The sequence below is a fragment of the Protomyctophum parallelum genome (assembly GCF_964188405.1).
Source record: "Protomyctophum parallelum genome assembly, chromosome: 20".
In the NCBI taxonomy this organism is placed as follows: domain Eukaryota; kingdom Metazoa; phylum Chordata; class Actinopteri; order Myctophiformes; family Myctophidae; genus Protomyctophum; species Protomyctophum parallelum.
This window is the reverse complement of record NC_139718.1, coordinates 19,936,638-19,953,725: the sequence shown is the minus strand read 5'-3', so window position 1 is coordinate 19,953,725 and position 17,088 is coordinate 19,936,638. Positions and strand designations below refer to the sequence as shown.

Here is a 17,088-nt window from a genome sequence, read left to right as displayed (position 1 = left end):
CCGCACTGCAAGCTTGTATATATCTGCTATTCTGAGAACCACTGCTCTAAACCACTGTTCTGAATCCAATGAGTTTTCTGAAGTGAAGAACTTATATTGTTATATGTATAGCTAAAGTCTAAAATGACACAGATGCTTTACAGGTTTTAATACAGTAGATTAAAGCATGCTAACGAACGGACTGTGCATGGTGACCTTGGAAGTATACTGAAATACTCAAGTAATGTCGTTAGACCAGAAGTCTGTCCAGCTGCTGTGTTACAACCTGAAGAAAGACACACAGTCCTCTGGGAAGGGAATGAAACAGCTCGACAGCGTCTACATACGTCCACACGTACATTCAACACACACACACACACACACACACACACACACACACACACACACACACACACACACACACACACACACACACACACGCACACACACACACACACACACACACAGCCAGAATCAATAAATGTCTGTCTGTCTGTCTGTCTCTCTCTCTCTCTCTCTCTCTCTCTCTCTCTCTCTCATAAACACAGAGACAGACAGGTGATAATGTAATGGCACATCTTTATTGCTGCTCACAGCTTTATAGACATTACAGTGTCTTCTCATCACCTTTCTTCCTTACAGCTGTGAGATCGTACACAGTCAAATCCTCACTGTTAATATAACTCAGAGAGAGCTAGGGTACACATGGATTTGGAACCATTTTGTACAGACCCACGATGGTTGATAAATTGACACTATGGATATAGTGTGTGGAAACCTACACAATATATTTGCTGATATTTAATGACAGTATGAACAGCACTGATAAACATGAGATTTGTCGATGGCACATTATAAATTAGCAGTTTGCACTTGTTGCCTAAATTGATTAATACTCTTGTCCTGTATTGTTACATGACATATTAAGAAATAAAATGAAAAAGTTAAACAAATAGAATGTATATACCATTATTTTATTTGAGTTTGTATTATAGTGTACCAGAACACAATTCCGCTTGTAAATGGCCATGAAGACTATAGGACACATAATGAAATGAATCTATATGGTTTTCATCTCCAACATATTGCTGCGAAAGCCTATTAGTTTATTACGACTTCTAACCTGTAGACTAGGGTTGCAGGAAACAGAAATGTCTATTGGAGAGAGAATGATCTCTGGCATATATTGTTCCCAGATTTGACATATTATGGCAAGTGCAATGTTGCTGAATGAATAAACATCAACACATATCATAATGAAAGAGTACTTGGAGAGTTATTACATTTTATTTTATAGTCTTTTAAATGGCAGTATGATTTCAATGGTGGATCTATACAACGTATAGTCAAATCCTCAGTAACTATAGAATAGATGAACACTGAGGATTTTGCCATCCACGTCTGTTAAAATAATGAAACCCTTTAATTCTGCATGCAGGAATAATGTGGTTAACATGGTATTAGTCTAATATATTAGTCAATTGCAGTAGGCTAATTTATATAATTATTGATTATTGATCACATTATTTTTGTTTTATTTAGGATGCTGAGGAAGTATTTTTCAATTATATTCTAATATGTTAAGATAATTAAAATGGCAGATGACAGAAACAATGATCACAAAAAGAAAGAATATTATGTAGCAGAACAGTAATTATTAATGAGAATGTTACGACTATGTCGCAACTATATTAATAGCTCTCACTCACATATGCACACCAATAACAGACACCAATGCAGAATGATATAATATTGTAGAGATGCAGACATATACAAAATATACACAATATACACGCAGTCACGCACGCACACACACACACACACACACACACACACACACACACGCACGCACGCACGCACGCACACACACACACACGCACACACACACACACACACATTTCCCCTTGCTTGGCTTGTCTGTCACAATCAATAAGCACTCACTTACCATTCAGCAGAGGTAGTGGAATCTTCCTGCAGATCTGAACGGTTCCAGCTCCTATCCCTGCCTCCTCCTTCCAGCATCTTGACTCGATCAGTCTCTCTCTCTCTCTCTCTCTCTCTCTCTCTCTCTCTCTCTCTCTCTCTCTCTCTCCCCACCCTCTCTCTCCACCACTCTCTCTGAATCCTTTCTCTCTCTCTCTCTCTCTCTCTCTCTCTCTCTCTCTCTCTCTCTCTCTCTCTCTCTCTCTCTCTCTCTCTCTCTCTGTATCTCTCTGTCTCTGTTGCTGTTTATCTCTCTGTCTGTATCTCCCTGTCCACTTTCTATCTTTTTGTGCCTCTGTCTCTTTTGTTTACTGACTATGTCACACTGTGTGTGTGTGTGTGTGTGTGTGTGTGTGTGTGTGTGTGTGTGTGTGTGTGTGTGTGTGTGTGTGTGTGTGTGTGTGTGTGTGTGTGTGTGTGTGTGTGTGTGTGTGTGTGTGTGTGTGTGTGTGTGTGTGTGTCTCTTCGAGGTTCTCCAAAACAGAGGCTTTTATGCTGCAGTCCTGATTGCAAATTGCTCACCAGATCTGAATGTGTGTGCAACAACTGAACATTGTGTGTAGTGTTTGGACAACAAGGTAATGTGTAGTGTAAAGAAAGAAAGTCAGAGTATAATGCAGATAAGGGAGTGTGATGTGATGCAAATTGTGTCAAGTGATTAGGTACATGAAGTGAAGGTTGTACAAATTGTGCCAAGTTTTGTGTGTGAAAAACTGTAACCACCCTGCATGGCATCCCTATTTTGGTCATGACATTATAATGATCAAGATTTTCTAAATTGTTTACAGTGAAAATGGCAGATTGTTGTAAGCTTGTATAGATGGGATATTATCACTCCCCATCATACAGTGATGGGTGGTATATAAGTTACTGTAAGTAAGTTGTTAACCACACTGATGCTCATCGTCCCACAAAATATAAATCACCCCCCACTGATGTGTATTGACTCTTTTGGAGCACAAGGGGCTGCTATAGTACACTGCATTGTCTACATACAGTATATGCACACAAGCATGCACAAACACACTCTCTCTCTCTCTCTCTGTCTATCCAAAAATAGGTCTATGATTTTCAAGAATTCAATCATTCTGATTTAAAGCTTCGTCGTAAACTGGACTAGACTATAGGCTACACAAATGTTGACTCTTATCTGAACCCCTGACACCAGACATGTATAATTCATCAGGTTTATGCTGTAAATTATGCTAGTGGATGTGTTATAAAATATTGTTCACCTGCCCATCTAATGGTCTTAGCCATCACTTTATGGCCCTGCATATAAAGTGATGATGTGAATCTACAGCAACCGTAAAGGTTTAAATGACAATATCCACACTGAGACCAGCTATTCATATTTTCTTTATTTTCTTACGAAAAGGCAAGATATGAGTACAACAACCATGGCATAATTATTAAATATTACAGAGGTACATGTAAGCCTTGAAATGATGAGAAACGTGAAAAAAAAGAAAGGAAAAAAAATAGAAAACATCTTGAAAAGCTCAACTGAAAGACCTTAGTTTTAGGGTTAGTTGCACTGCTTATACAGTGATTGTACTGAAGTGGTTCAGACTCAGTGGGAAGACTCTGTGGTCTGTGCCATACAGTCAGGAAATGTACACATCTCTACACTTAATGATGTCCAATACCTAAGCCTACTTTATACTGTGTTGTAGCATGGTTTTTCGCCGAGCGACACCATCATACGACAAAATGCAAAGACACATCAACCACGGTGTCCCTATACTGTGGAACGCCACACATTTTCAAAATGTTTCAAAGATTTTCCAAAATTGTGAAAATACCTATAGCAGATCTACAAACTTACAACGTAGATATGCTATTTATTGTATTGGTCGTACAATGAAATATTTAGGGCTTAAGTGGTTACGGCTGTGGCGATGAGAGGGGAAATGTGTGACTTCTGGATAAGATCAAGGTCCATTGTTGGACCGGTTTAGTTATGAAACTAAAAGGCAGGCAGCTACTAAATCCTACTTCTGGCAGTATAAAAAAAAAGCAACAAACATTGTAACTCAATGGCCACAAAGAAGATATTGATATATGGTTTGCATGAGAAAAGCCACCATTGGCTTTTGATAGCCTGTTGCAAGCAGCAAGAATGGTATCCTCGGACAATGCTGATAACCGTACACAGATCATGTAAAGAATTTGTCTAAAAACTAATATTGAAATATGTCACAATTCATGGTACATGGATTAAAATATTCAAACACAATACAAGTTCATATTAATATTTACAGCAAATATTTACAGCATAATATAATTGCTCTTGCGTTATATAAAATACTTAAATCAATAATACTAATAAAATAAAATAAAAACAGAACCAGTAGGAGAACACTGGGCGGGTGGTATTTACAAAGGCAGTGGCTAGGATCTCGACGACAGTCGAAGGATGATGATGATGATGATGATGATGATGATGATGATGATGATGATGATGAAAAACGTTTGGGTGATTTGACAAGAAACTGGGAGTACTTTTTTGTTCAGTTCAGTTCCCTAGGTTAGGTAGGCCGGTCTACAGCGTCTGTGGCAGGGCAGTGCTTTCTCAGAGGGTTGAAATTGTCATCTATAATTTGTTGAACAGGTGCCTGTCTTCATAGCTCGGTGAGGGTGATCTGGAATTGACCAGGTGTTACTTCCGAGATGTCGATGAGGAAGGCGGATTGGTTACTGTAGTGTTCAATAATGTTGTCATCCATGTTGATGAAAATCCTAAAGGAAAAGACAAAACAAGCAAAAAATAATAATTAGAGGTTACGTAGGCTACGTAGGTGTGTTAAATATTGTGCATGTCTACTGCCCTACATTTCATTTTCACAGCGTGGTGATAACAAAGGTTCAGGCAGTTAATTTGTTGTCATTACTCGGTCTAAGAGCAACATATAATTTGGGCCAAAGGATGCTTGTCTGAAAAAATACAAAAGAGGAGACATTTGATGTAGTCACCACCACAGGTAGTAAATCAGCTCACTCTACAGTCTACAGTATCATTGTTTTTTTTCCACCTCCAGCACATGCTAATCTGTCTTTGGCCTGGTCTAGTGTGACTGAATTAACTGCCAGCTCATGCTACCTGCCCGCAGGCACAGTGCTGATGGAAGACATGAAGAGCAAAGCAATGGGCGGGAGTGGAGTGCGAGAATGTAACCCAACCTGTTAGCTTAGCCGCTCCCCCAGAGGCACTTGCTAGCAGCATTAGGGCAACTTCCTGCGGGTGTTTCTGTCTCTGACAGGAGGTCTCGTCTCCATAATCTCTAAGTCGACTCGTGACATTGTGTGATAAAATCTCAATTATGTTAAAGTAAATGACCAGACTTTCATTTAAACTATGATCAATTCAATAGCTACTAGATAGGCTAAGGGAGAATATGCTTTGGCTATGGGGTAGATTGTCCACCTTTTTTAACAGTCACTGTAATCTTCACTGAATCGCAGTGTGGTTTGTGGAGAAGGGGGTGGGGGCAAGAATCATATCTTCATGGACAGCATATACACCCTGTGACACCAATTCCATCATGTCCTCAAACACAAGTCTCATTTATGACTATGAGCAGACACCCAAAGTCGTAAAAAACACCATTTATCAGGCTAGGGATCTCTTTCACCACCAAGAAGCGTCAAGACCACAGAACTTCCTGGTGCTCCGATGAGATCAGATTATAATAACATAAATAAGTTCAACAATCGCCCATGAGTCATTGCAGTACTTTTGAGATCTTTCTGCCCTCCCTCATTCATCACTCTTTTGGAGGAGTGACAATTATCGCATTCCAGGAGATAGACTATGGCTCGCTAACCTACCTACCCACCCGGTCCGACAACATTAGCTTCCTTGGAGCAGCAGAGATTCAACTCATTGACAGCAAAGCCAACACAGTCTTCTTCTTCTTCTTCTTGTTCAGGGGTGCAGGGGGGCGAGGTGGTGAGAATTAACTCACCAGCTCACCCCTGAACAAGACTGATATCATGTGGGTGTATGCCATATCATATGCTGGATAGACAATTTATGTGTAGTTAATTTAACTTGAATATCAAAGAGCTTCTATGTGTGCCTCTATTATTCAATGCACCAAAACTGTCACAAAAAACTGATTTTTATTTTGTTTTGTTTACAATGGAAGCATGGACTGACTTACTGTACTTATACTGACTGACTGTATATTAGAACACCCCTAACTTTTTTCTCTCTTCAATAAATCTACAAGTTGAGTGGTCAACAAGGCGGCAAAGGCATATAAAGTTTACTTTCTTGCTCAAAAAGTGACACTCACCCTCTTTTGCACTTCTTGAAGATTTTCCCAATGGTGTCCTTTTGCATGCCATACTTTTCTGAAATCTGAGGACAGAGGTGATATGAGAGGAGAGTTAGTACTTATCACCTGCCACAAGAAAGACGATATACATGAAGGATGACAGGACCTAACGTTAAGAGATCATGTGCACATTACAATCCAAGTCAATTATTACGTGTGTGCGTGTGTGTGTGTGTGTGTGTGTGTGTGTGTGTGTGTGTGTGTGTGTGTGTGTGTGTGTGTGTGTGTGTGCACGTACATGCGTGCAGGTGTGTGTGTGTGTGTGTGTGTAAGTTACTTACAGCTTTTCTCAGGCCTGTCACCGTGGGACTGTTGAGCATGAGTGCGTCAAACACTTCTTCAGTCTCTGCTCTCACGTACAGCAGAACTAATAGACAAAAGGGAAAGATCAAGGTTAGGCACTGATGCAGGATGCAGGAGATATAGGCCAACATTATTAACTCTGTAGAATTTTGTCACAGTACAAGATTTGCCACTGGAGCTGCAGAGTAACATGTAATTGCTGTTGGGCAGAAACCATACATATGTACATATTGCACATATTTCCATTTATTTGTATTAATGCCCTACTTCGTTATATATAACAGTGTAACACGAAAGTAGAAAAAATAGCCGATCCACCAGGCGGATCCACATACCTCTATTTGAGTCGTCCTTGCGGGCCTGCTTGCTGGGCGGAGAGCTAGTCTGGTCTCTGTCGGGATGCGACCTCTTCATAGAACACCTGGGAACACATAAACACCCATTATATGACAATTGGCCTTTTTTTGGTAATAGGCCTAAATATCATGATATTTGATTTTGTCAATGTCACCCAGTCTAAGCTGCAATACATTAAGGTGTGCACAATGCATGCTACATTTTCGATGTGCGGCACTACTGCAGTCAGTGTTCTCTATAGGTATTAGATGCTTACCGTTCAATCTCATCCAGAGTTGTCGGGGGACCGGCCTGCAACAACAGAGAAAGAAGGAAAAAAGACAGATCAGTTACGTGATTAGAAACAGCTCAGGCCGATAAACACATTGCTTAATGTCCACCCCCCTCTCCTGCCATTGTCTGTTGCCTATTGCACGTATGACAAAGAATGTTATCAATGCATTAAGTCTTCGTTTCCCATGACCACGTCCTGGTGCATCGAAATGTGGGCTTAGATGAAGAGCTACAGATAGAACAATGATAGCTCTGGCTTTTATCGCTCTTGCTGATCAGAGGCGTTTGTTTTTCGGCATCCATCAGCCGTTCCTGACAGACTGTACAGCAGAACATGATCAAAGCCGTTCAGCTGCCTTGTCTTTGTGTCTAGTTTCCGTATCTATTGTGTCTGTTTAGTAAATCACCTTTATACAAAATATACCTTTGTATAACAGGTTATGAATGGATTTCCCTGCAGCCCTGTTAAAATGCACGCGCACACGTACGCACACGCACACGCACACACACACACACACACACACACACACACACACACACACACACACACACACACACACACACACACACACTACAGAGTGTGGGAAACTGGCATGTCTGGACAGCACCCTCACCACCTTCACTGTCTTGTGTCAACAACACTGAAACCCATAGAAACACTTGAGGAGGGGGCGCTGTGTGTGTGTGTGTGTGGGGGGGGGGGGGTTATTGAGTTGGGCGAGATCAAGTGGCGCACGAGTCAGGTGTTTGTGTGTGTGTGTGTGTGTGTGTGTGTGTGCGTGCGTGCGTGTGTGTGTGTGCCTGTGTGTGCGTGTGTGCGCTCGCGCTCGTGTACAGGTGTGTGTATGTGTTTTCGTAAGCCCCCATAGATTAATCTACGCGTCAGTCAGTAGTAGGCGTCTGTACTTGCGCCTGGTTTCGACTCAGAAGAAATACAACAACGACTCAGCCAATTATGGAGTTCAGTGTCTCCGCTCACTCTCGCTGACTGACACCCTCCCTCCCTGCCCCCCAACCCCCTTTTTCCCACTACATACTTTCCCACACTTATTTCCCTCCCTCCCTTTCTCTCTCCCCTCTCCCTCTCTTGCGTGTCTGTCCCATAGCCTGAAGGGCAACTGGGATTGGGAACATGATTCACTCAATGCTGCTGATCACAACACCACGGGGGGAGAAAGAGAGAGTGCAAGGGAAGGAATTAAGGGAAGAAGCGAGGACAATAGAAAGAATAGATGAAAACATATGGAGGAAAAAGAGTGCGGTGAAAAAGGTTGGGAGACATACCAAGCCACAACGTTGTAGGTTGGAGAGGTGCACCTCTGGGATGAAAAGCACGGGCTGGGTGACGTGGTCATCTACGGTCTGGAGGAAGGTGCAGTCATTGCTCATGGAGCTGGACACTAAGCCCCTGTTGGCTAAAAGAGACAGAGAGAGGAGGGCACAAGGTTAAAAACGGGACCTATTGAAACATTGCATAGTATGTGTAGCCTATATCAGAGTGTAAACACAATAACTGACGTGTCCAAATTCGTACAAAGTATATAAAACATGACATATGTGGTTAAAGAGAAGCTGCGTGTTTGCAAACACTCACCGCTAGTTTCATTAGAGTTCTTGGCCACCCTCCTCTTTGTTCTCTTCCTCTCCTCATCTCTCATCTTCCTCTCTGCACCCTTTGGGGTAACATCCCAAAACACATGGTTAGAATAGGGAGATCAACAGCTGTTTGTTTTTTATTTAACCATACTGACGCTAGGTATAATAATACATTCCTGGGTTTGGGCATGTGGCAACTCGGATCTTGTTAAGTGTACTGTGTACAACTACTTCTCTAAAGTATTTTGTGTTGAACAGTTGAAAAGTGACTGGCATGAATTGGACGGATGAATAGTTTATTTATGAAGAAATAGATTATTATTATTATTTCAGCGTATATTGTTTGAACTGTTACTAGACTATACCTTATCACAGAAGATCTTGATCTGGCATGCAGCCCTGTGTATAAGCTGGTTGGTTCCTGTGCTGAAGTCATATGTGTCTATCTGTAGGTTGAGTGGCAGTCCCTTCACACCCTTCTGTGAGGAGAAGTCAGTGCTCAGAGAGTTGATGCCAACGTACACCTGCCAAGAGAAAAGGAGAGGAGAAAGATTAGTTTACTGTACTATTCCTGTTCTTAATTAAACTAGAAATGCTGCCTAGCACGTTTTACAGTTCGTGATACAGACCAATCACGAACTCTGTTAACCGCTAGTGTGCAAGGCCTGTGCATGAGATTATTTGACCACTGATTTGGCACTCATGTCACCCTAAAGGAGTGTCCTATTTTGAGAGATAATAAACGGTTACCCAGGCAACGCATGCCAGATAAAACACTATGGCGTGATGACATCTTTTTGGACCGCATGAGCCTCGGGAGAGACACATAGACAGCTGAGTGACTGTGGCAGCTTTGTTAAGAACTGTGACTGCATGTCTCTGTCGTGTTGTTCATTACATGCAAAGATGGCCTGTACCTGTACATGATTCCTATCATTCTCTATTCACATTATTCTTCTGGTTGATTCCTCCATGCATCCTCCTAATCCCCTCTATTAATCCCTTCGCTTTTCACCCACCTCTAATATCCCGTTAATCATTCTCCCTCTCTCTCTCTCTCTCTCTCTCTCTCTTGGCGTTCTCTACCTGCAGCAGATTTTAATTCAGCCCCACCCAAATGCCTTGCGGCCACTGAGGAGGTGGCAATGAGATGTGGCCCATGCCTTCTGCACTGACAGGAGCCCCAGGGACAAACACATATCTGGGATTCCTATCCTCCCACATTTATCTTTCTGCCTGTGTGTGTGTGTGTGTGTGTGTGTGTGTGTGTGTGTGTGTGTGTGTGTGTGTGTGTGTGTGTGTGTGTGTGTGTGTGTGTGTGTGTGTGTGTGTGTGTGTGTGTCTTTTGCAACAGCAATGTCTGCTCATAATCACCTTAGCCTCTTCATTGGGGTTCCAGATAAAGGAGAGAGCATTGAAGGCCACCTCCTCTACATGGCTGATGCCACTGAACACTTCTTTATAGTCGGCTGTGAAAGAAAGAAATAGATGTTTAGCTCTCAGACACACACCACTGCACACCAGCAACATCCGTCAGCTAGATGTTTTTGTCACCAGTCTAGAACAATGAATGAAATGTACTGTATGCCTTCTGTTGTAAACAAGGGGAGGTGTGTGTGTGTGTGTGTGTGTGTGTGTGTGTGTGTGTGTGTGTGTGTGTGTGTGTGTGTGTGTGTGTGTGTGTGTGTGTGTGTGTGTGACAGTGTGTGTGTGTGTGTGTGTGTGTGTGTGTGTGTGTGTGTGTGTGTGTGTGTGTGTGTGTGTGTGTGTGTTTTATGTTACTTAAAAGTCTGAAATACAGTACATACCAATGTCAATGACCCTCTGCTTGATGGTAGGCTGACGTGCATGCCAGTGGTTCCAGCAGCGAAGCTGCACCTCTGGGGTCCTGTCATTTTCAAACACAGCCATGACCACCGTCTGTGACAGAGAGAGATAGAAAGAGAGAAGGGATTAGTTGTGTTTGGTTGTGGCCGGGGTCTTCATGCTTGCCTCCAACTTCAGGAATACCCAGCGTGTCTGTTTTAGCCATTATCCATTCATTCATCGCTCGAAATCCCTCTTTTCTCCTAGAACTGTCATCAGCGATTAGCTGGTGTGTATGCGTTTGTGTGGGTTGTTTTTATAGCTTTTTTCACCCCAGTGTTTACGGTTGTCACCTTTGCCTTAAAAACCTTGCCACACCTTTGCCTGACCTTTTACTCCACTGTGAAATCCTGAGTGTTAATTATACCAAATGGAACCAAATGTTGACCACATAAGCCCTATTCCAAGATGTTCAAAAATAGCCCATCTACAAGCTCACAATGAACTCAAACTCAACACGCCACTGCAGAGAAAGAAAAAAGAGGCCATGACAATGCGTTTCATTTGTACCAGCCCAGATTAGCAGGGAATTAGTCACCAAGCTCTAAGGGAGGGGACAGAGAATTAGGGAAGGGTTTTACCTGCTGGCACGCAAATTAATTTGTATATCCATGTGTCTAAAATAAACCTTGGGTGATGGATGCCACACTGAAAAAACAATTATGAAATGTTGGAACCATGAACGCTTGGTTACACGCAATGACAGAAAGTTGTTGCTTAGAATAAGTCACTGGCCATGGTTGTAGTATAATGCACAGTGCACATCAGCTACTATTCTCACTTTTTTTTGCACCTTATATAAATATCTCAGCACCTTAATAATATAAGATGTGTAAATATTTTGTATGTGTAAGAAACCGTTCAGTTGCACAGTTTTGTGGCAGGTTTTCCACATCTAACGTGGAGAAGCCTTCATTTGTACGATTTGTGGAAAAGCTTTTGAGGAAGCCCTTTTTTGTACAACTTGTTGATTCTGACAGTTGACACCCAAATACTTATTCCACTACTTTTGTGTGTAAATATGAATGAAACTAAACACATTCATAATAATAATTAACATTCATTGTGTTTGAGTGGTAAAGTAAAACCAAACTCACCTTGACCTTGGTGATTCCAAGGTCAACTCCTACTCCGTGGAGGGTGATGGGGTAGAACTGTCCCTTGTTCAGGTAAACCATGGGCAGCTCACACGACTTGGGGGGGGTGGCCGGAGGAGCTCCCAGGGTGAACTGGAACTCACTCCTGTAGCCCTCGATAGGAGAGCTGGTGTAGGAGTCTGAGTAGACGGGGCTGGAGCGCTCCTCTGAGAAGGGGTCGCTGTAGGGAAGAGCCTGGAACCCACAGAGAACATCCAGCAGGTGAGATACAAATTAACAGAACATCAACAGACAAATGTAATAAAATAGACCCGTACCAGTATTTGTAAACTAGACACTAAACTAAATAGATAAATTAACACTGAGGGTTTTGCTGTGTTGCAGAAAGAATTCTTCAACGTAAACTCGGCACTCTTGCTCACCTCTGCATTGGCCTCGGGGAAAGCGCCTGCAGGCCATTTCTGCAGCAGTAGAGTGTCAAAGATGTTGTTGAGGTCCTGCTTGTCGTAGGTTTCTGCCAGCACACTGGCTGTGGTCAGGGTGGCATAGACGTCTGATGCGGGGGGCGCCGCGATGGGCAGAGGGACGCTCTGCTTGGCGGGGCTGCAGATGGGAGACGTTAGCGCTTCCTGGGGAAGGTTGTTCATGATACTGGGAGGCGTCTCCATGGAGACCAGCTCGGGGGACGAGTTACTAAGAGTCCTGGGGAGTGGGGGGAAAATCAGAAAGGAGAACAGGAAGACTTTACTCATTGTTGCTGACTAATGCTCCACCCAGGAATCGATGTGTTTAAAAAACAATAAAGGCCTTAAAGTGCCTGGTTGAATGACTGCTGCAGTGTCTTAGAAGTAGAAGCCCATACAGAAGTCTGTACACACAACTGCAGGCAGACAGATCCGAACAAATGTGTCAGTCAACAGAAGCACTTCAGCTCTCTTGTTTTCCAAAGTGTCTCAGCACACAGACTGAACTACTGTGAGTCGACTCGCAGAAAGACGCGGTCTGAGCTGGGGCGGGGAACTGTTTGTCACTTAATCCAGTTTTTATTCTCCAGTGTTTGAGTTTCTCCCTGGATTGTTTAAAATGTTCTAGGGGATGACAGTGTGCGAATGACATTTCTCACCCTCTGCACAAAAAACATGCAAAATGAGAAAAATCTTGAGAACAGAGGATGATGAAATGAGAGAGGCGCAGAGGTCTACTGTTGCAAAACTCTTTAAGCGAACGAAAAAATGGCGGAAAGAGAGAAGGCGAATGGCTGGATAGATGGATCCTCGCAAGGATAAGTGAAGGTGTGGTAGACAGTAATCCCATTGACTATGTTTGATTTGAGGATTACCCTCTCACCTGCTTCTGACCTCTCAAGCCCTGCCTTTCTCTTTCCCCATCTTTCTCTCTCTGTCGCTCTTTAAGACACTTGACTCCATGACAATAGAGGGAAAGGAGGGAAGAGTTTCACTCCCAAATCAGATATAGAAGAGTGAATCCCGCTCATGCACTCACCTCTCTGTTGTCTTGTAGATACTGCTGCTATTGTGGCAGGGAGACACTTTGTGGTCTTTAATGTTCTAGAAAAAAGTTGAGAGAATTGAACACAAACTATGTTAATGTATATATATAATACAATAAACAGTTAAGAAAAACAGTCAAAAAAATAAAGAAATTAACAAATCAATTCTGAAGTGAATTTTGCGGTGGATAAGTTGGATGTCTACCTTGCACTGCTCATAGAGCATGGAGAGGGTCATCTCCTCTGGTTGGTGAGATCGGGACTTGGACCTGCTCAGGTCAGTCGCGGGGCTCTCCAGATAGTTCCAGGAGTCCATGACGTAGTTTGTGTAGCGGTTATAGTTGAAGTTCTCGTTCTGATGGACCAGTCCCAGAGTCCTATAGAAGTGATTGTACATTTAGATTTGATAGTTTGAATAACTAAAATAATAATTAACCACTTAAACCCTATATATACATAGTTAACTGGAGTCCCCCAGGGCTCTATACTAGGCCCCCTCCTGTTTTCGCTCAACATTAAATCAGGTGTCCCCCCAGAATCGTGAAACTTCAAGTGGTAAAAATACATAAACACAACATAGCCTAAACTATTGTGTTCACCATAATTCTAGTATACATACAATTCACCTGTTCTTCCCACAGGTATACTGTATAACCCCACTTTGGACAATGCAAATGCTTGCCATTTGAGCGTGTTTATGTGTTTGACATGCAGAGTTTGACAGGGTGAGAGCAGCTGGAGTTTAATAGCAGCCTCCTCTGAGCCTTTGAGCACTGCACATACTTGCCCCTGAGCTAGGAAGGTTTCGATTGCAAAACCACAGTGCTGAGTAACATCTCTCATAGGTGCCGAGTGTCAAGAGGGTTCAAAAAGCCCAGGGCCACACACACACACACACACACACACACACACACACACACACACACACACACACACACACACACACACGTGCGTGTAGAACTGGATAAATTATCACTGATGGTGATGAATTGACTGTGTACAATGCCTTACATTTCAAGAGAGGAACCCTATATTAATGCAGCCCTTTGTGCCTTTGCAAGCATGCACAAAATCCTTACAACAGATTAAGAGATAACAGTGTTCTTCAATAAATAAAAACCCAGGCAAGCACCTGCAGTTTCACAACAATCTACACACTTGAGCGCATTTTGGGTTTTCATAGTATTTCTAAGCCTATTATGTATACACTATCTATTATCTCCAAGGTTTTTGAGGTGAGGATATTTGGCAGAGGAAGATAAAGGGGAAAAGCTCTGAGATTTGTTTGTACATTCCCTGGCTACTTGGGATAAGCCCACCCCATCATGAGTATAACTCAAGTAGCCAGTAAGCAAATAGAGCCAGTTTACTCTAGAGATCAACAACTAATTAAATGTGCTGACAGCAGCAGAAGACCCCACATAGGGTAGTTACAACTACTCCTGGGATGGAACACATCAATGGATGGACTAATAAGCATAAACATGATTTAACCACAGCACTAAATAATACCAAAATATATGTCAACATTAATGCTGTAGGATGACAATGTATAATAACATAAATACAGCTTGGTGCCAAAGACAAAAATCCACCCCTTCCAAACTCAAGACACCTGCCATATGCACCTGTTTAAGTCACACTCTGTCATTCCCCGCACTTTACAACCACAGCTAAACACCAAACAATAGTGGCTCCATTAGCTACTCTCCGTTTACCCTTTAACACGAGCTGAATGTAACTGTTTTTATAGACACAGAGAGTCTCCTGTCTAGAATTTCACCATTATGTAATTCAATGCATCATTACATGCTGTCATTGCCCTGGTCCCTCTCCAACACCTCAAGAGTAGAGTCTTATTTTCCTTGTCTCCTTTGTGCTCTCTGGCCCCTAGGTTTACGTGAACCAGACCCGATAAAGCCACAGACGGGTGTGTGTGTGTGTGTTTGAGACCATCTGTATCAATTTTCTGTGTAAAACACCCCTTAAAACGGGACTCTTTCACATGGGGGTCTCATTGCAAAGTGAAAGAAGGGCGGCTAGATCTACTCTCAGCCCCTTCAATGGGCATAATCAATCATCTCATTGAAAATAAATTAATACAGTAACTACAAATCACAAATATTTGGCATGTTGACATACAGTAGCAGGCTTCAGCCAAATCTTTTTTTCTTTCCCATTTGGAGATAAGCAAAAACAACTGCACGGTAAAATAATCAGTTCATTTATACATTTGCAGCTCTACCAGTGTACAAACATGGACGCAAATTGACCCTTTGGGTCACTCACAGAGTTAAGATTAAGAATAAATTGTAAGCCCAAATAGAAACCCAAAGATTAACAAAAATAACTTACTCAGTATCTTTGGTCATGTCTTCAGTCGGGGTCCCGGTGGAGATATTTTCCTTTAAGTTGTATTCTCTTCGGCCAAGTGTGTGTTCCTCTCTCAGTGTACAAGTAAGTCTAACTAACAACAACCGAGATGATCAGACATGTCTAAGATGAGTCAAGAGTTGTGATTCCTCCTCACCGTGGGCCCAGATTTATTTAAGGCCGGCAGGTAGTTTCTCCCACTCTCCCTCTGATTGGCCGAGAGCCTTCAAACAGGTGTCTGATAGGACAGGTGTAGAGGGATTAACCCTTCCTGGGCTGGGAAGAAACCAAAAAAGCTGCATGTGTATGAATGGGCATGTTGAGCAACCGGGGACCACTTTGCAGGACAATCCGAGGCAGGTGTATCATGCATCTCATTATCACGTTAAACAAAAGAGTGAGATTGGATGGACAAAGGTGTTAAAGTGCTCAGCAATAAGCCTGAGAGTGAGAGGGGAGATGCAAGGAACTGAGCTTGAAGATGTTAATAGTTTGCCAGTTTCAATTCCAATTCCAAGTTTTGGTGTATTCGGTAAAGCATGTCTGGGACAGTGGTGAAAAGTAACATTTACTAAAGTACTGTAGTTAAAAGCACAATTTTGAGGTATGTATGTATATATATATATATACACACACACACACACTCACAGTATATACAGTATATATTATTATTTCCAGTAGTTTTCAGTACTTTAGTTATTAGTTACTTTGTAGATTTTCATTATTATTACAAAACATATTAACCACACAATCCCAAATCCTTAAAAACTTTGAAATGGGACATTCTGCATATTGATCACTTTCTAGATGTGTTACCTTACGTAAATTTTGATACAAATATTTTCACTCCAAAGTATTTTTTTAAATCTTGTAACAGAGTATTTTCAACATTGCTGTATTGGTACTTTTATTAAATTAATTTCCCACCACTGGTCATGGATTGTTTTCCTTGTTTTGGTGTTGTCAAAATCATTGAGGAGATCAACGATTAAATGTAACCACTATCAACGGCTCTATTTGGGCATGACATTATATCGGAACATTTGATGACACAAAGTCATTTAAAAACGTTATAATATATAAAAAATACATGTTCGAAAATAGCTAATCTACAAGATTAGCACATAGCTACAAATAGAGTTGTAAAGCTGTTTTATATAGCTATATTTCTAAATTAAACTGTAAGGGCACAGTCACACCAAAGTTTCATTATACCTATGAGGGTGGATTCTGCTATTGGCAAGAAACCACTCTATTCCCATTGATAAGCATTGGCAGAATACATTTTTACAATTATAATTTACTGAATTTAGGCATTGCTCTGGATTAAGAGCATCTTCTAATGCTCTTAATCCAGAGCGATTTACATTAAGCAAGAACAAAAAGCATGGCAATACATCACATACAT

At 41.9% G+C, this 17,088-nt stretch overlaps 1 protein-coding gene across 1 annotated transcript; it reads right to left on the bottom strand.

Annotated features, from left to right (window-relative positions):
- Positions 1-3,308: 3,308 nt before the first annotated feature.
- On the bottom strand, positions 3,309-15,833 carry grhl3 (grainyhead-like transcription factor 3). The gene is made up of 15 exons (XM_083791271.1): positions 15,663-15,833; positions 13,513-13,684; positions 13,301-13,365; positions 12,220-12,499; positions 11,798-12,031; positions 10,643-10,754; positions 10,209-10,303; positions 9,200-9,358; positions 8,833-8,911; positions 8,523-8,653; positions 7,222-7,256; positions 6,944-7,029; positions 6,587-6,672; positions 6,264-6,328; positions 3,309-4,704 (listed from the first exon to the last, which is right to left on the bottom strand). The coding sequence occupies exons 1-15, from the start codon at positions 15,677-15,679 to the stop codon at positions 4,587-4,589; spliced, it is 1,734 nt and encodes a 577-aa protein (XP_083647397.1). The 5' UTR covers positions 15,680-15,833; the 3' UTR covers positions 3,309-4,586.
- Positions 15,834-17,088: the final 1,255 nt, after the last annotated feature.

Excerpts from the sequence above, each read along its gene's own strand:
- grhl3 (XM_083791271.1), bottom strand. Across the intron at positions 12,032-12,219 it reads TCCCCGAGGCCAATGCAGAG|GCTCTTCCCTACAGCGACCC; the intron begins GTGAGCAAGAGT and ends TGTGGGTTCCAG. Across the intron at positions 4,705-6,263 it reads TTCAAGAAGTGCAAAAGAGG|GATTTTCATCAACATGGATG; the intron begins GTGAGTGTCACT and ends CTTTTCCTTTAG.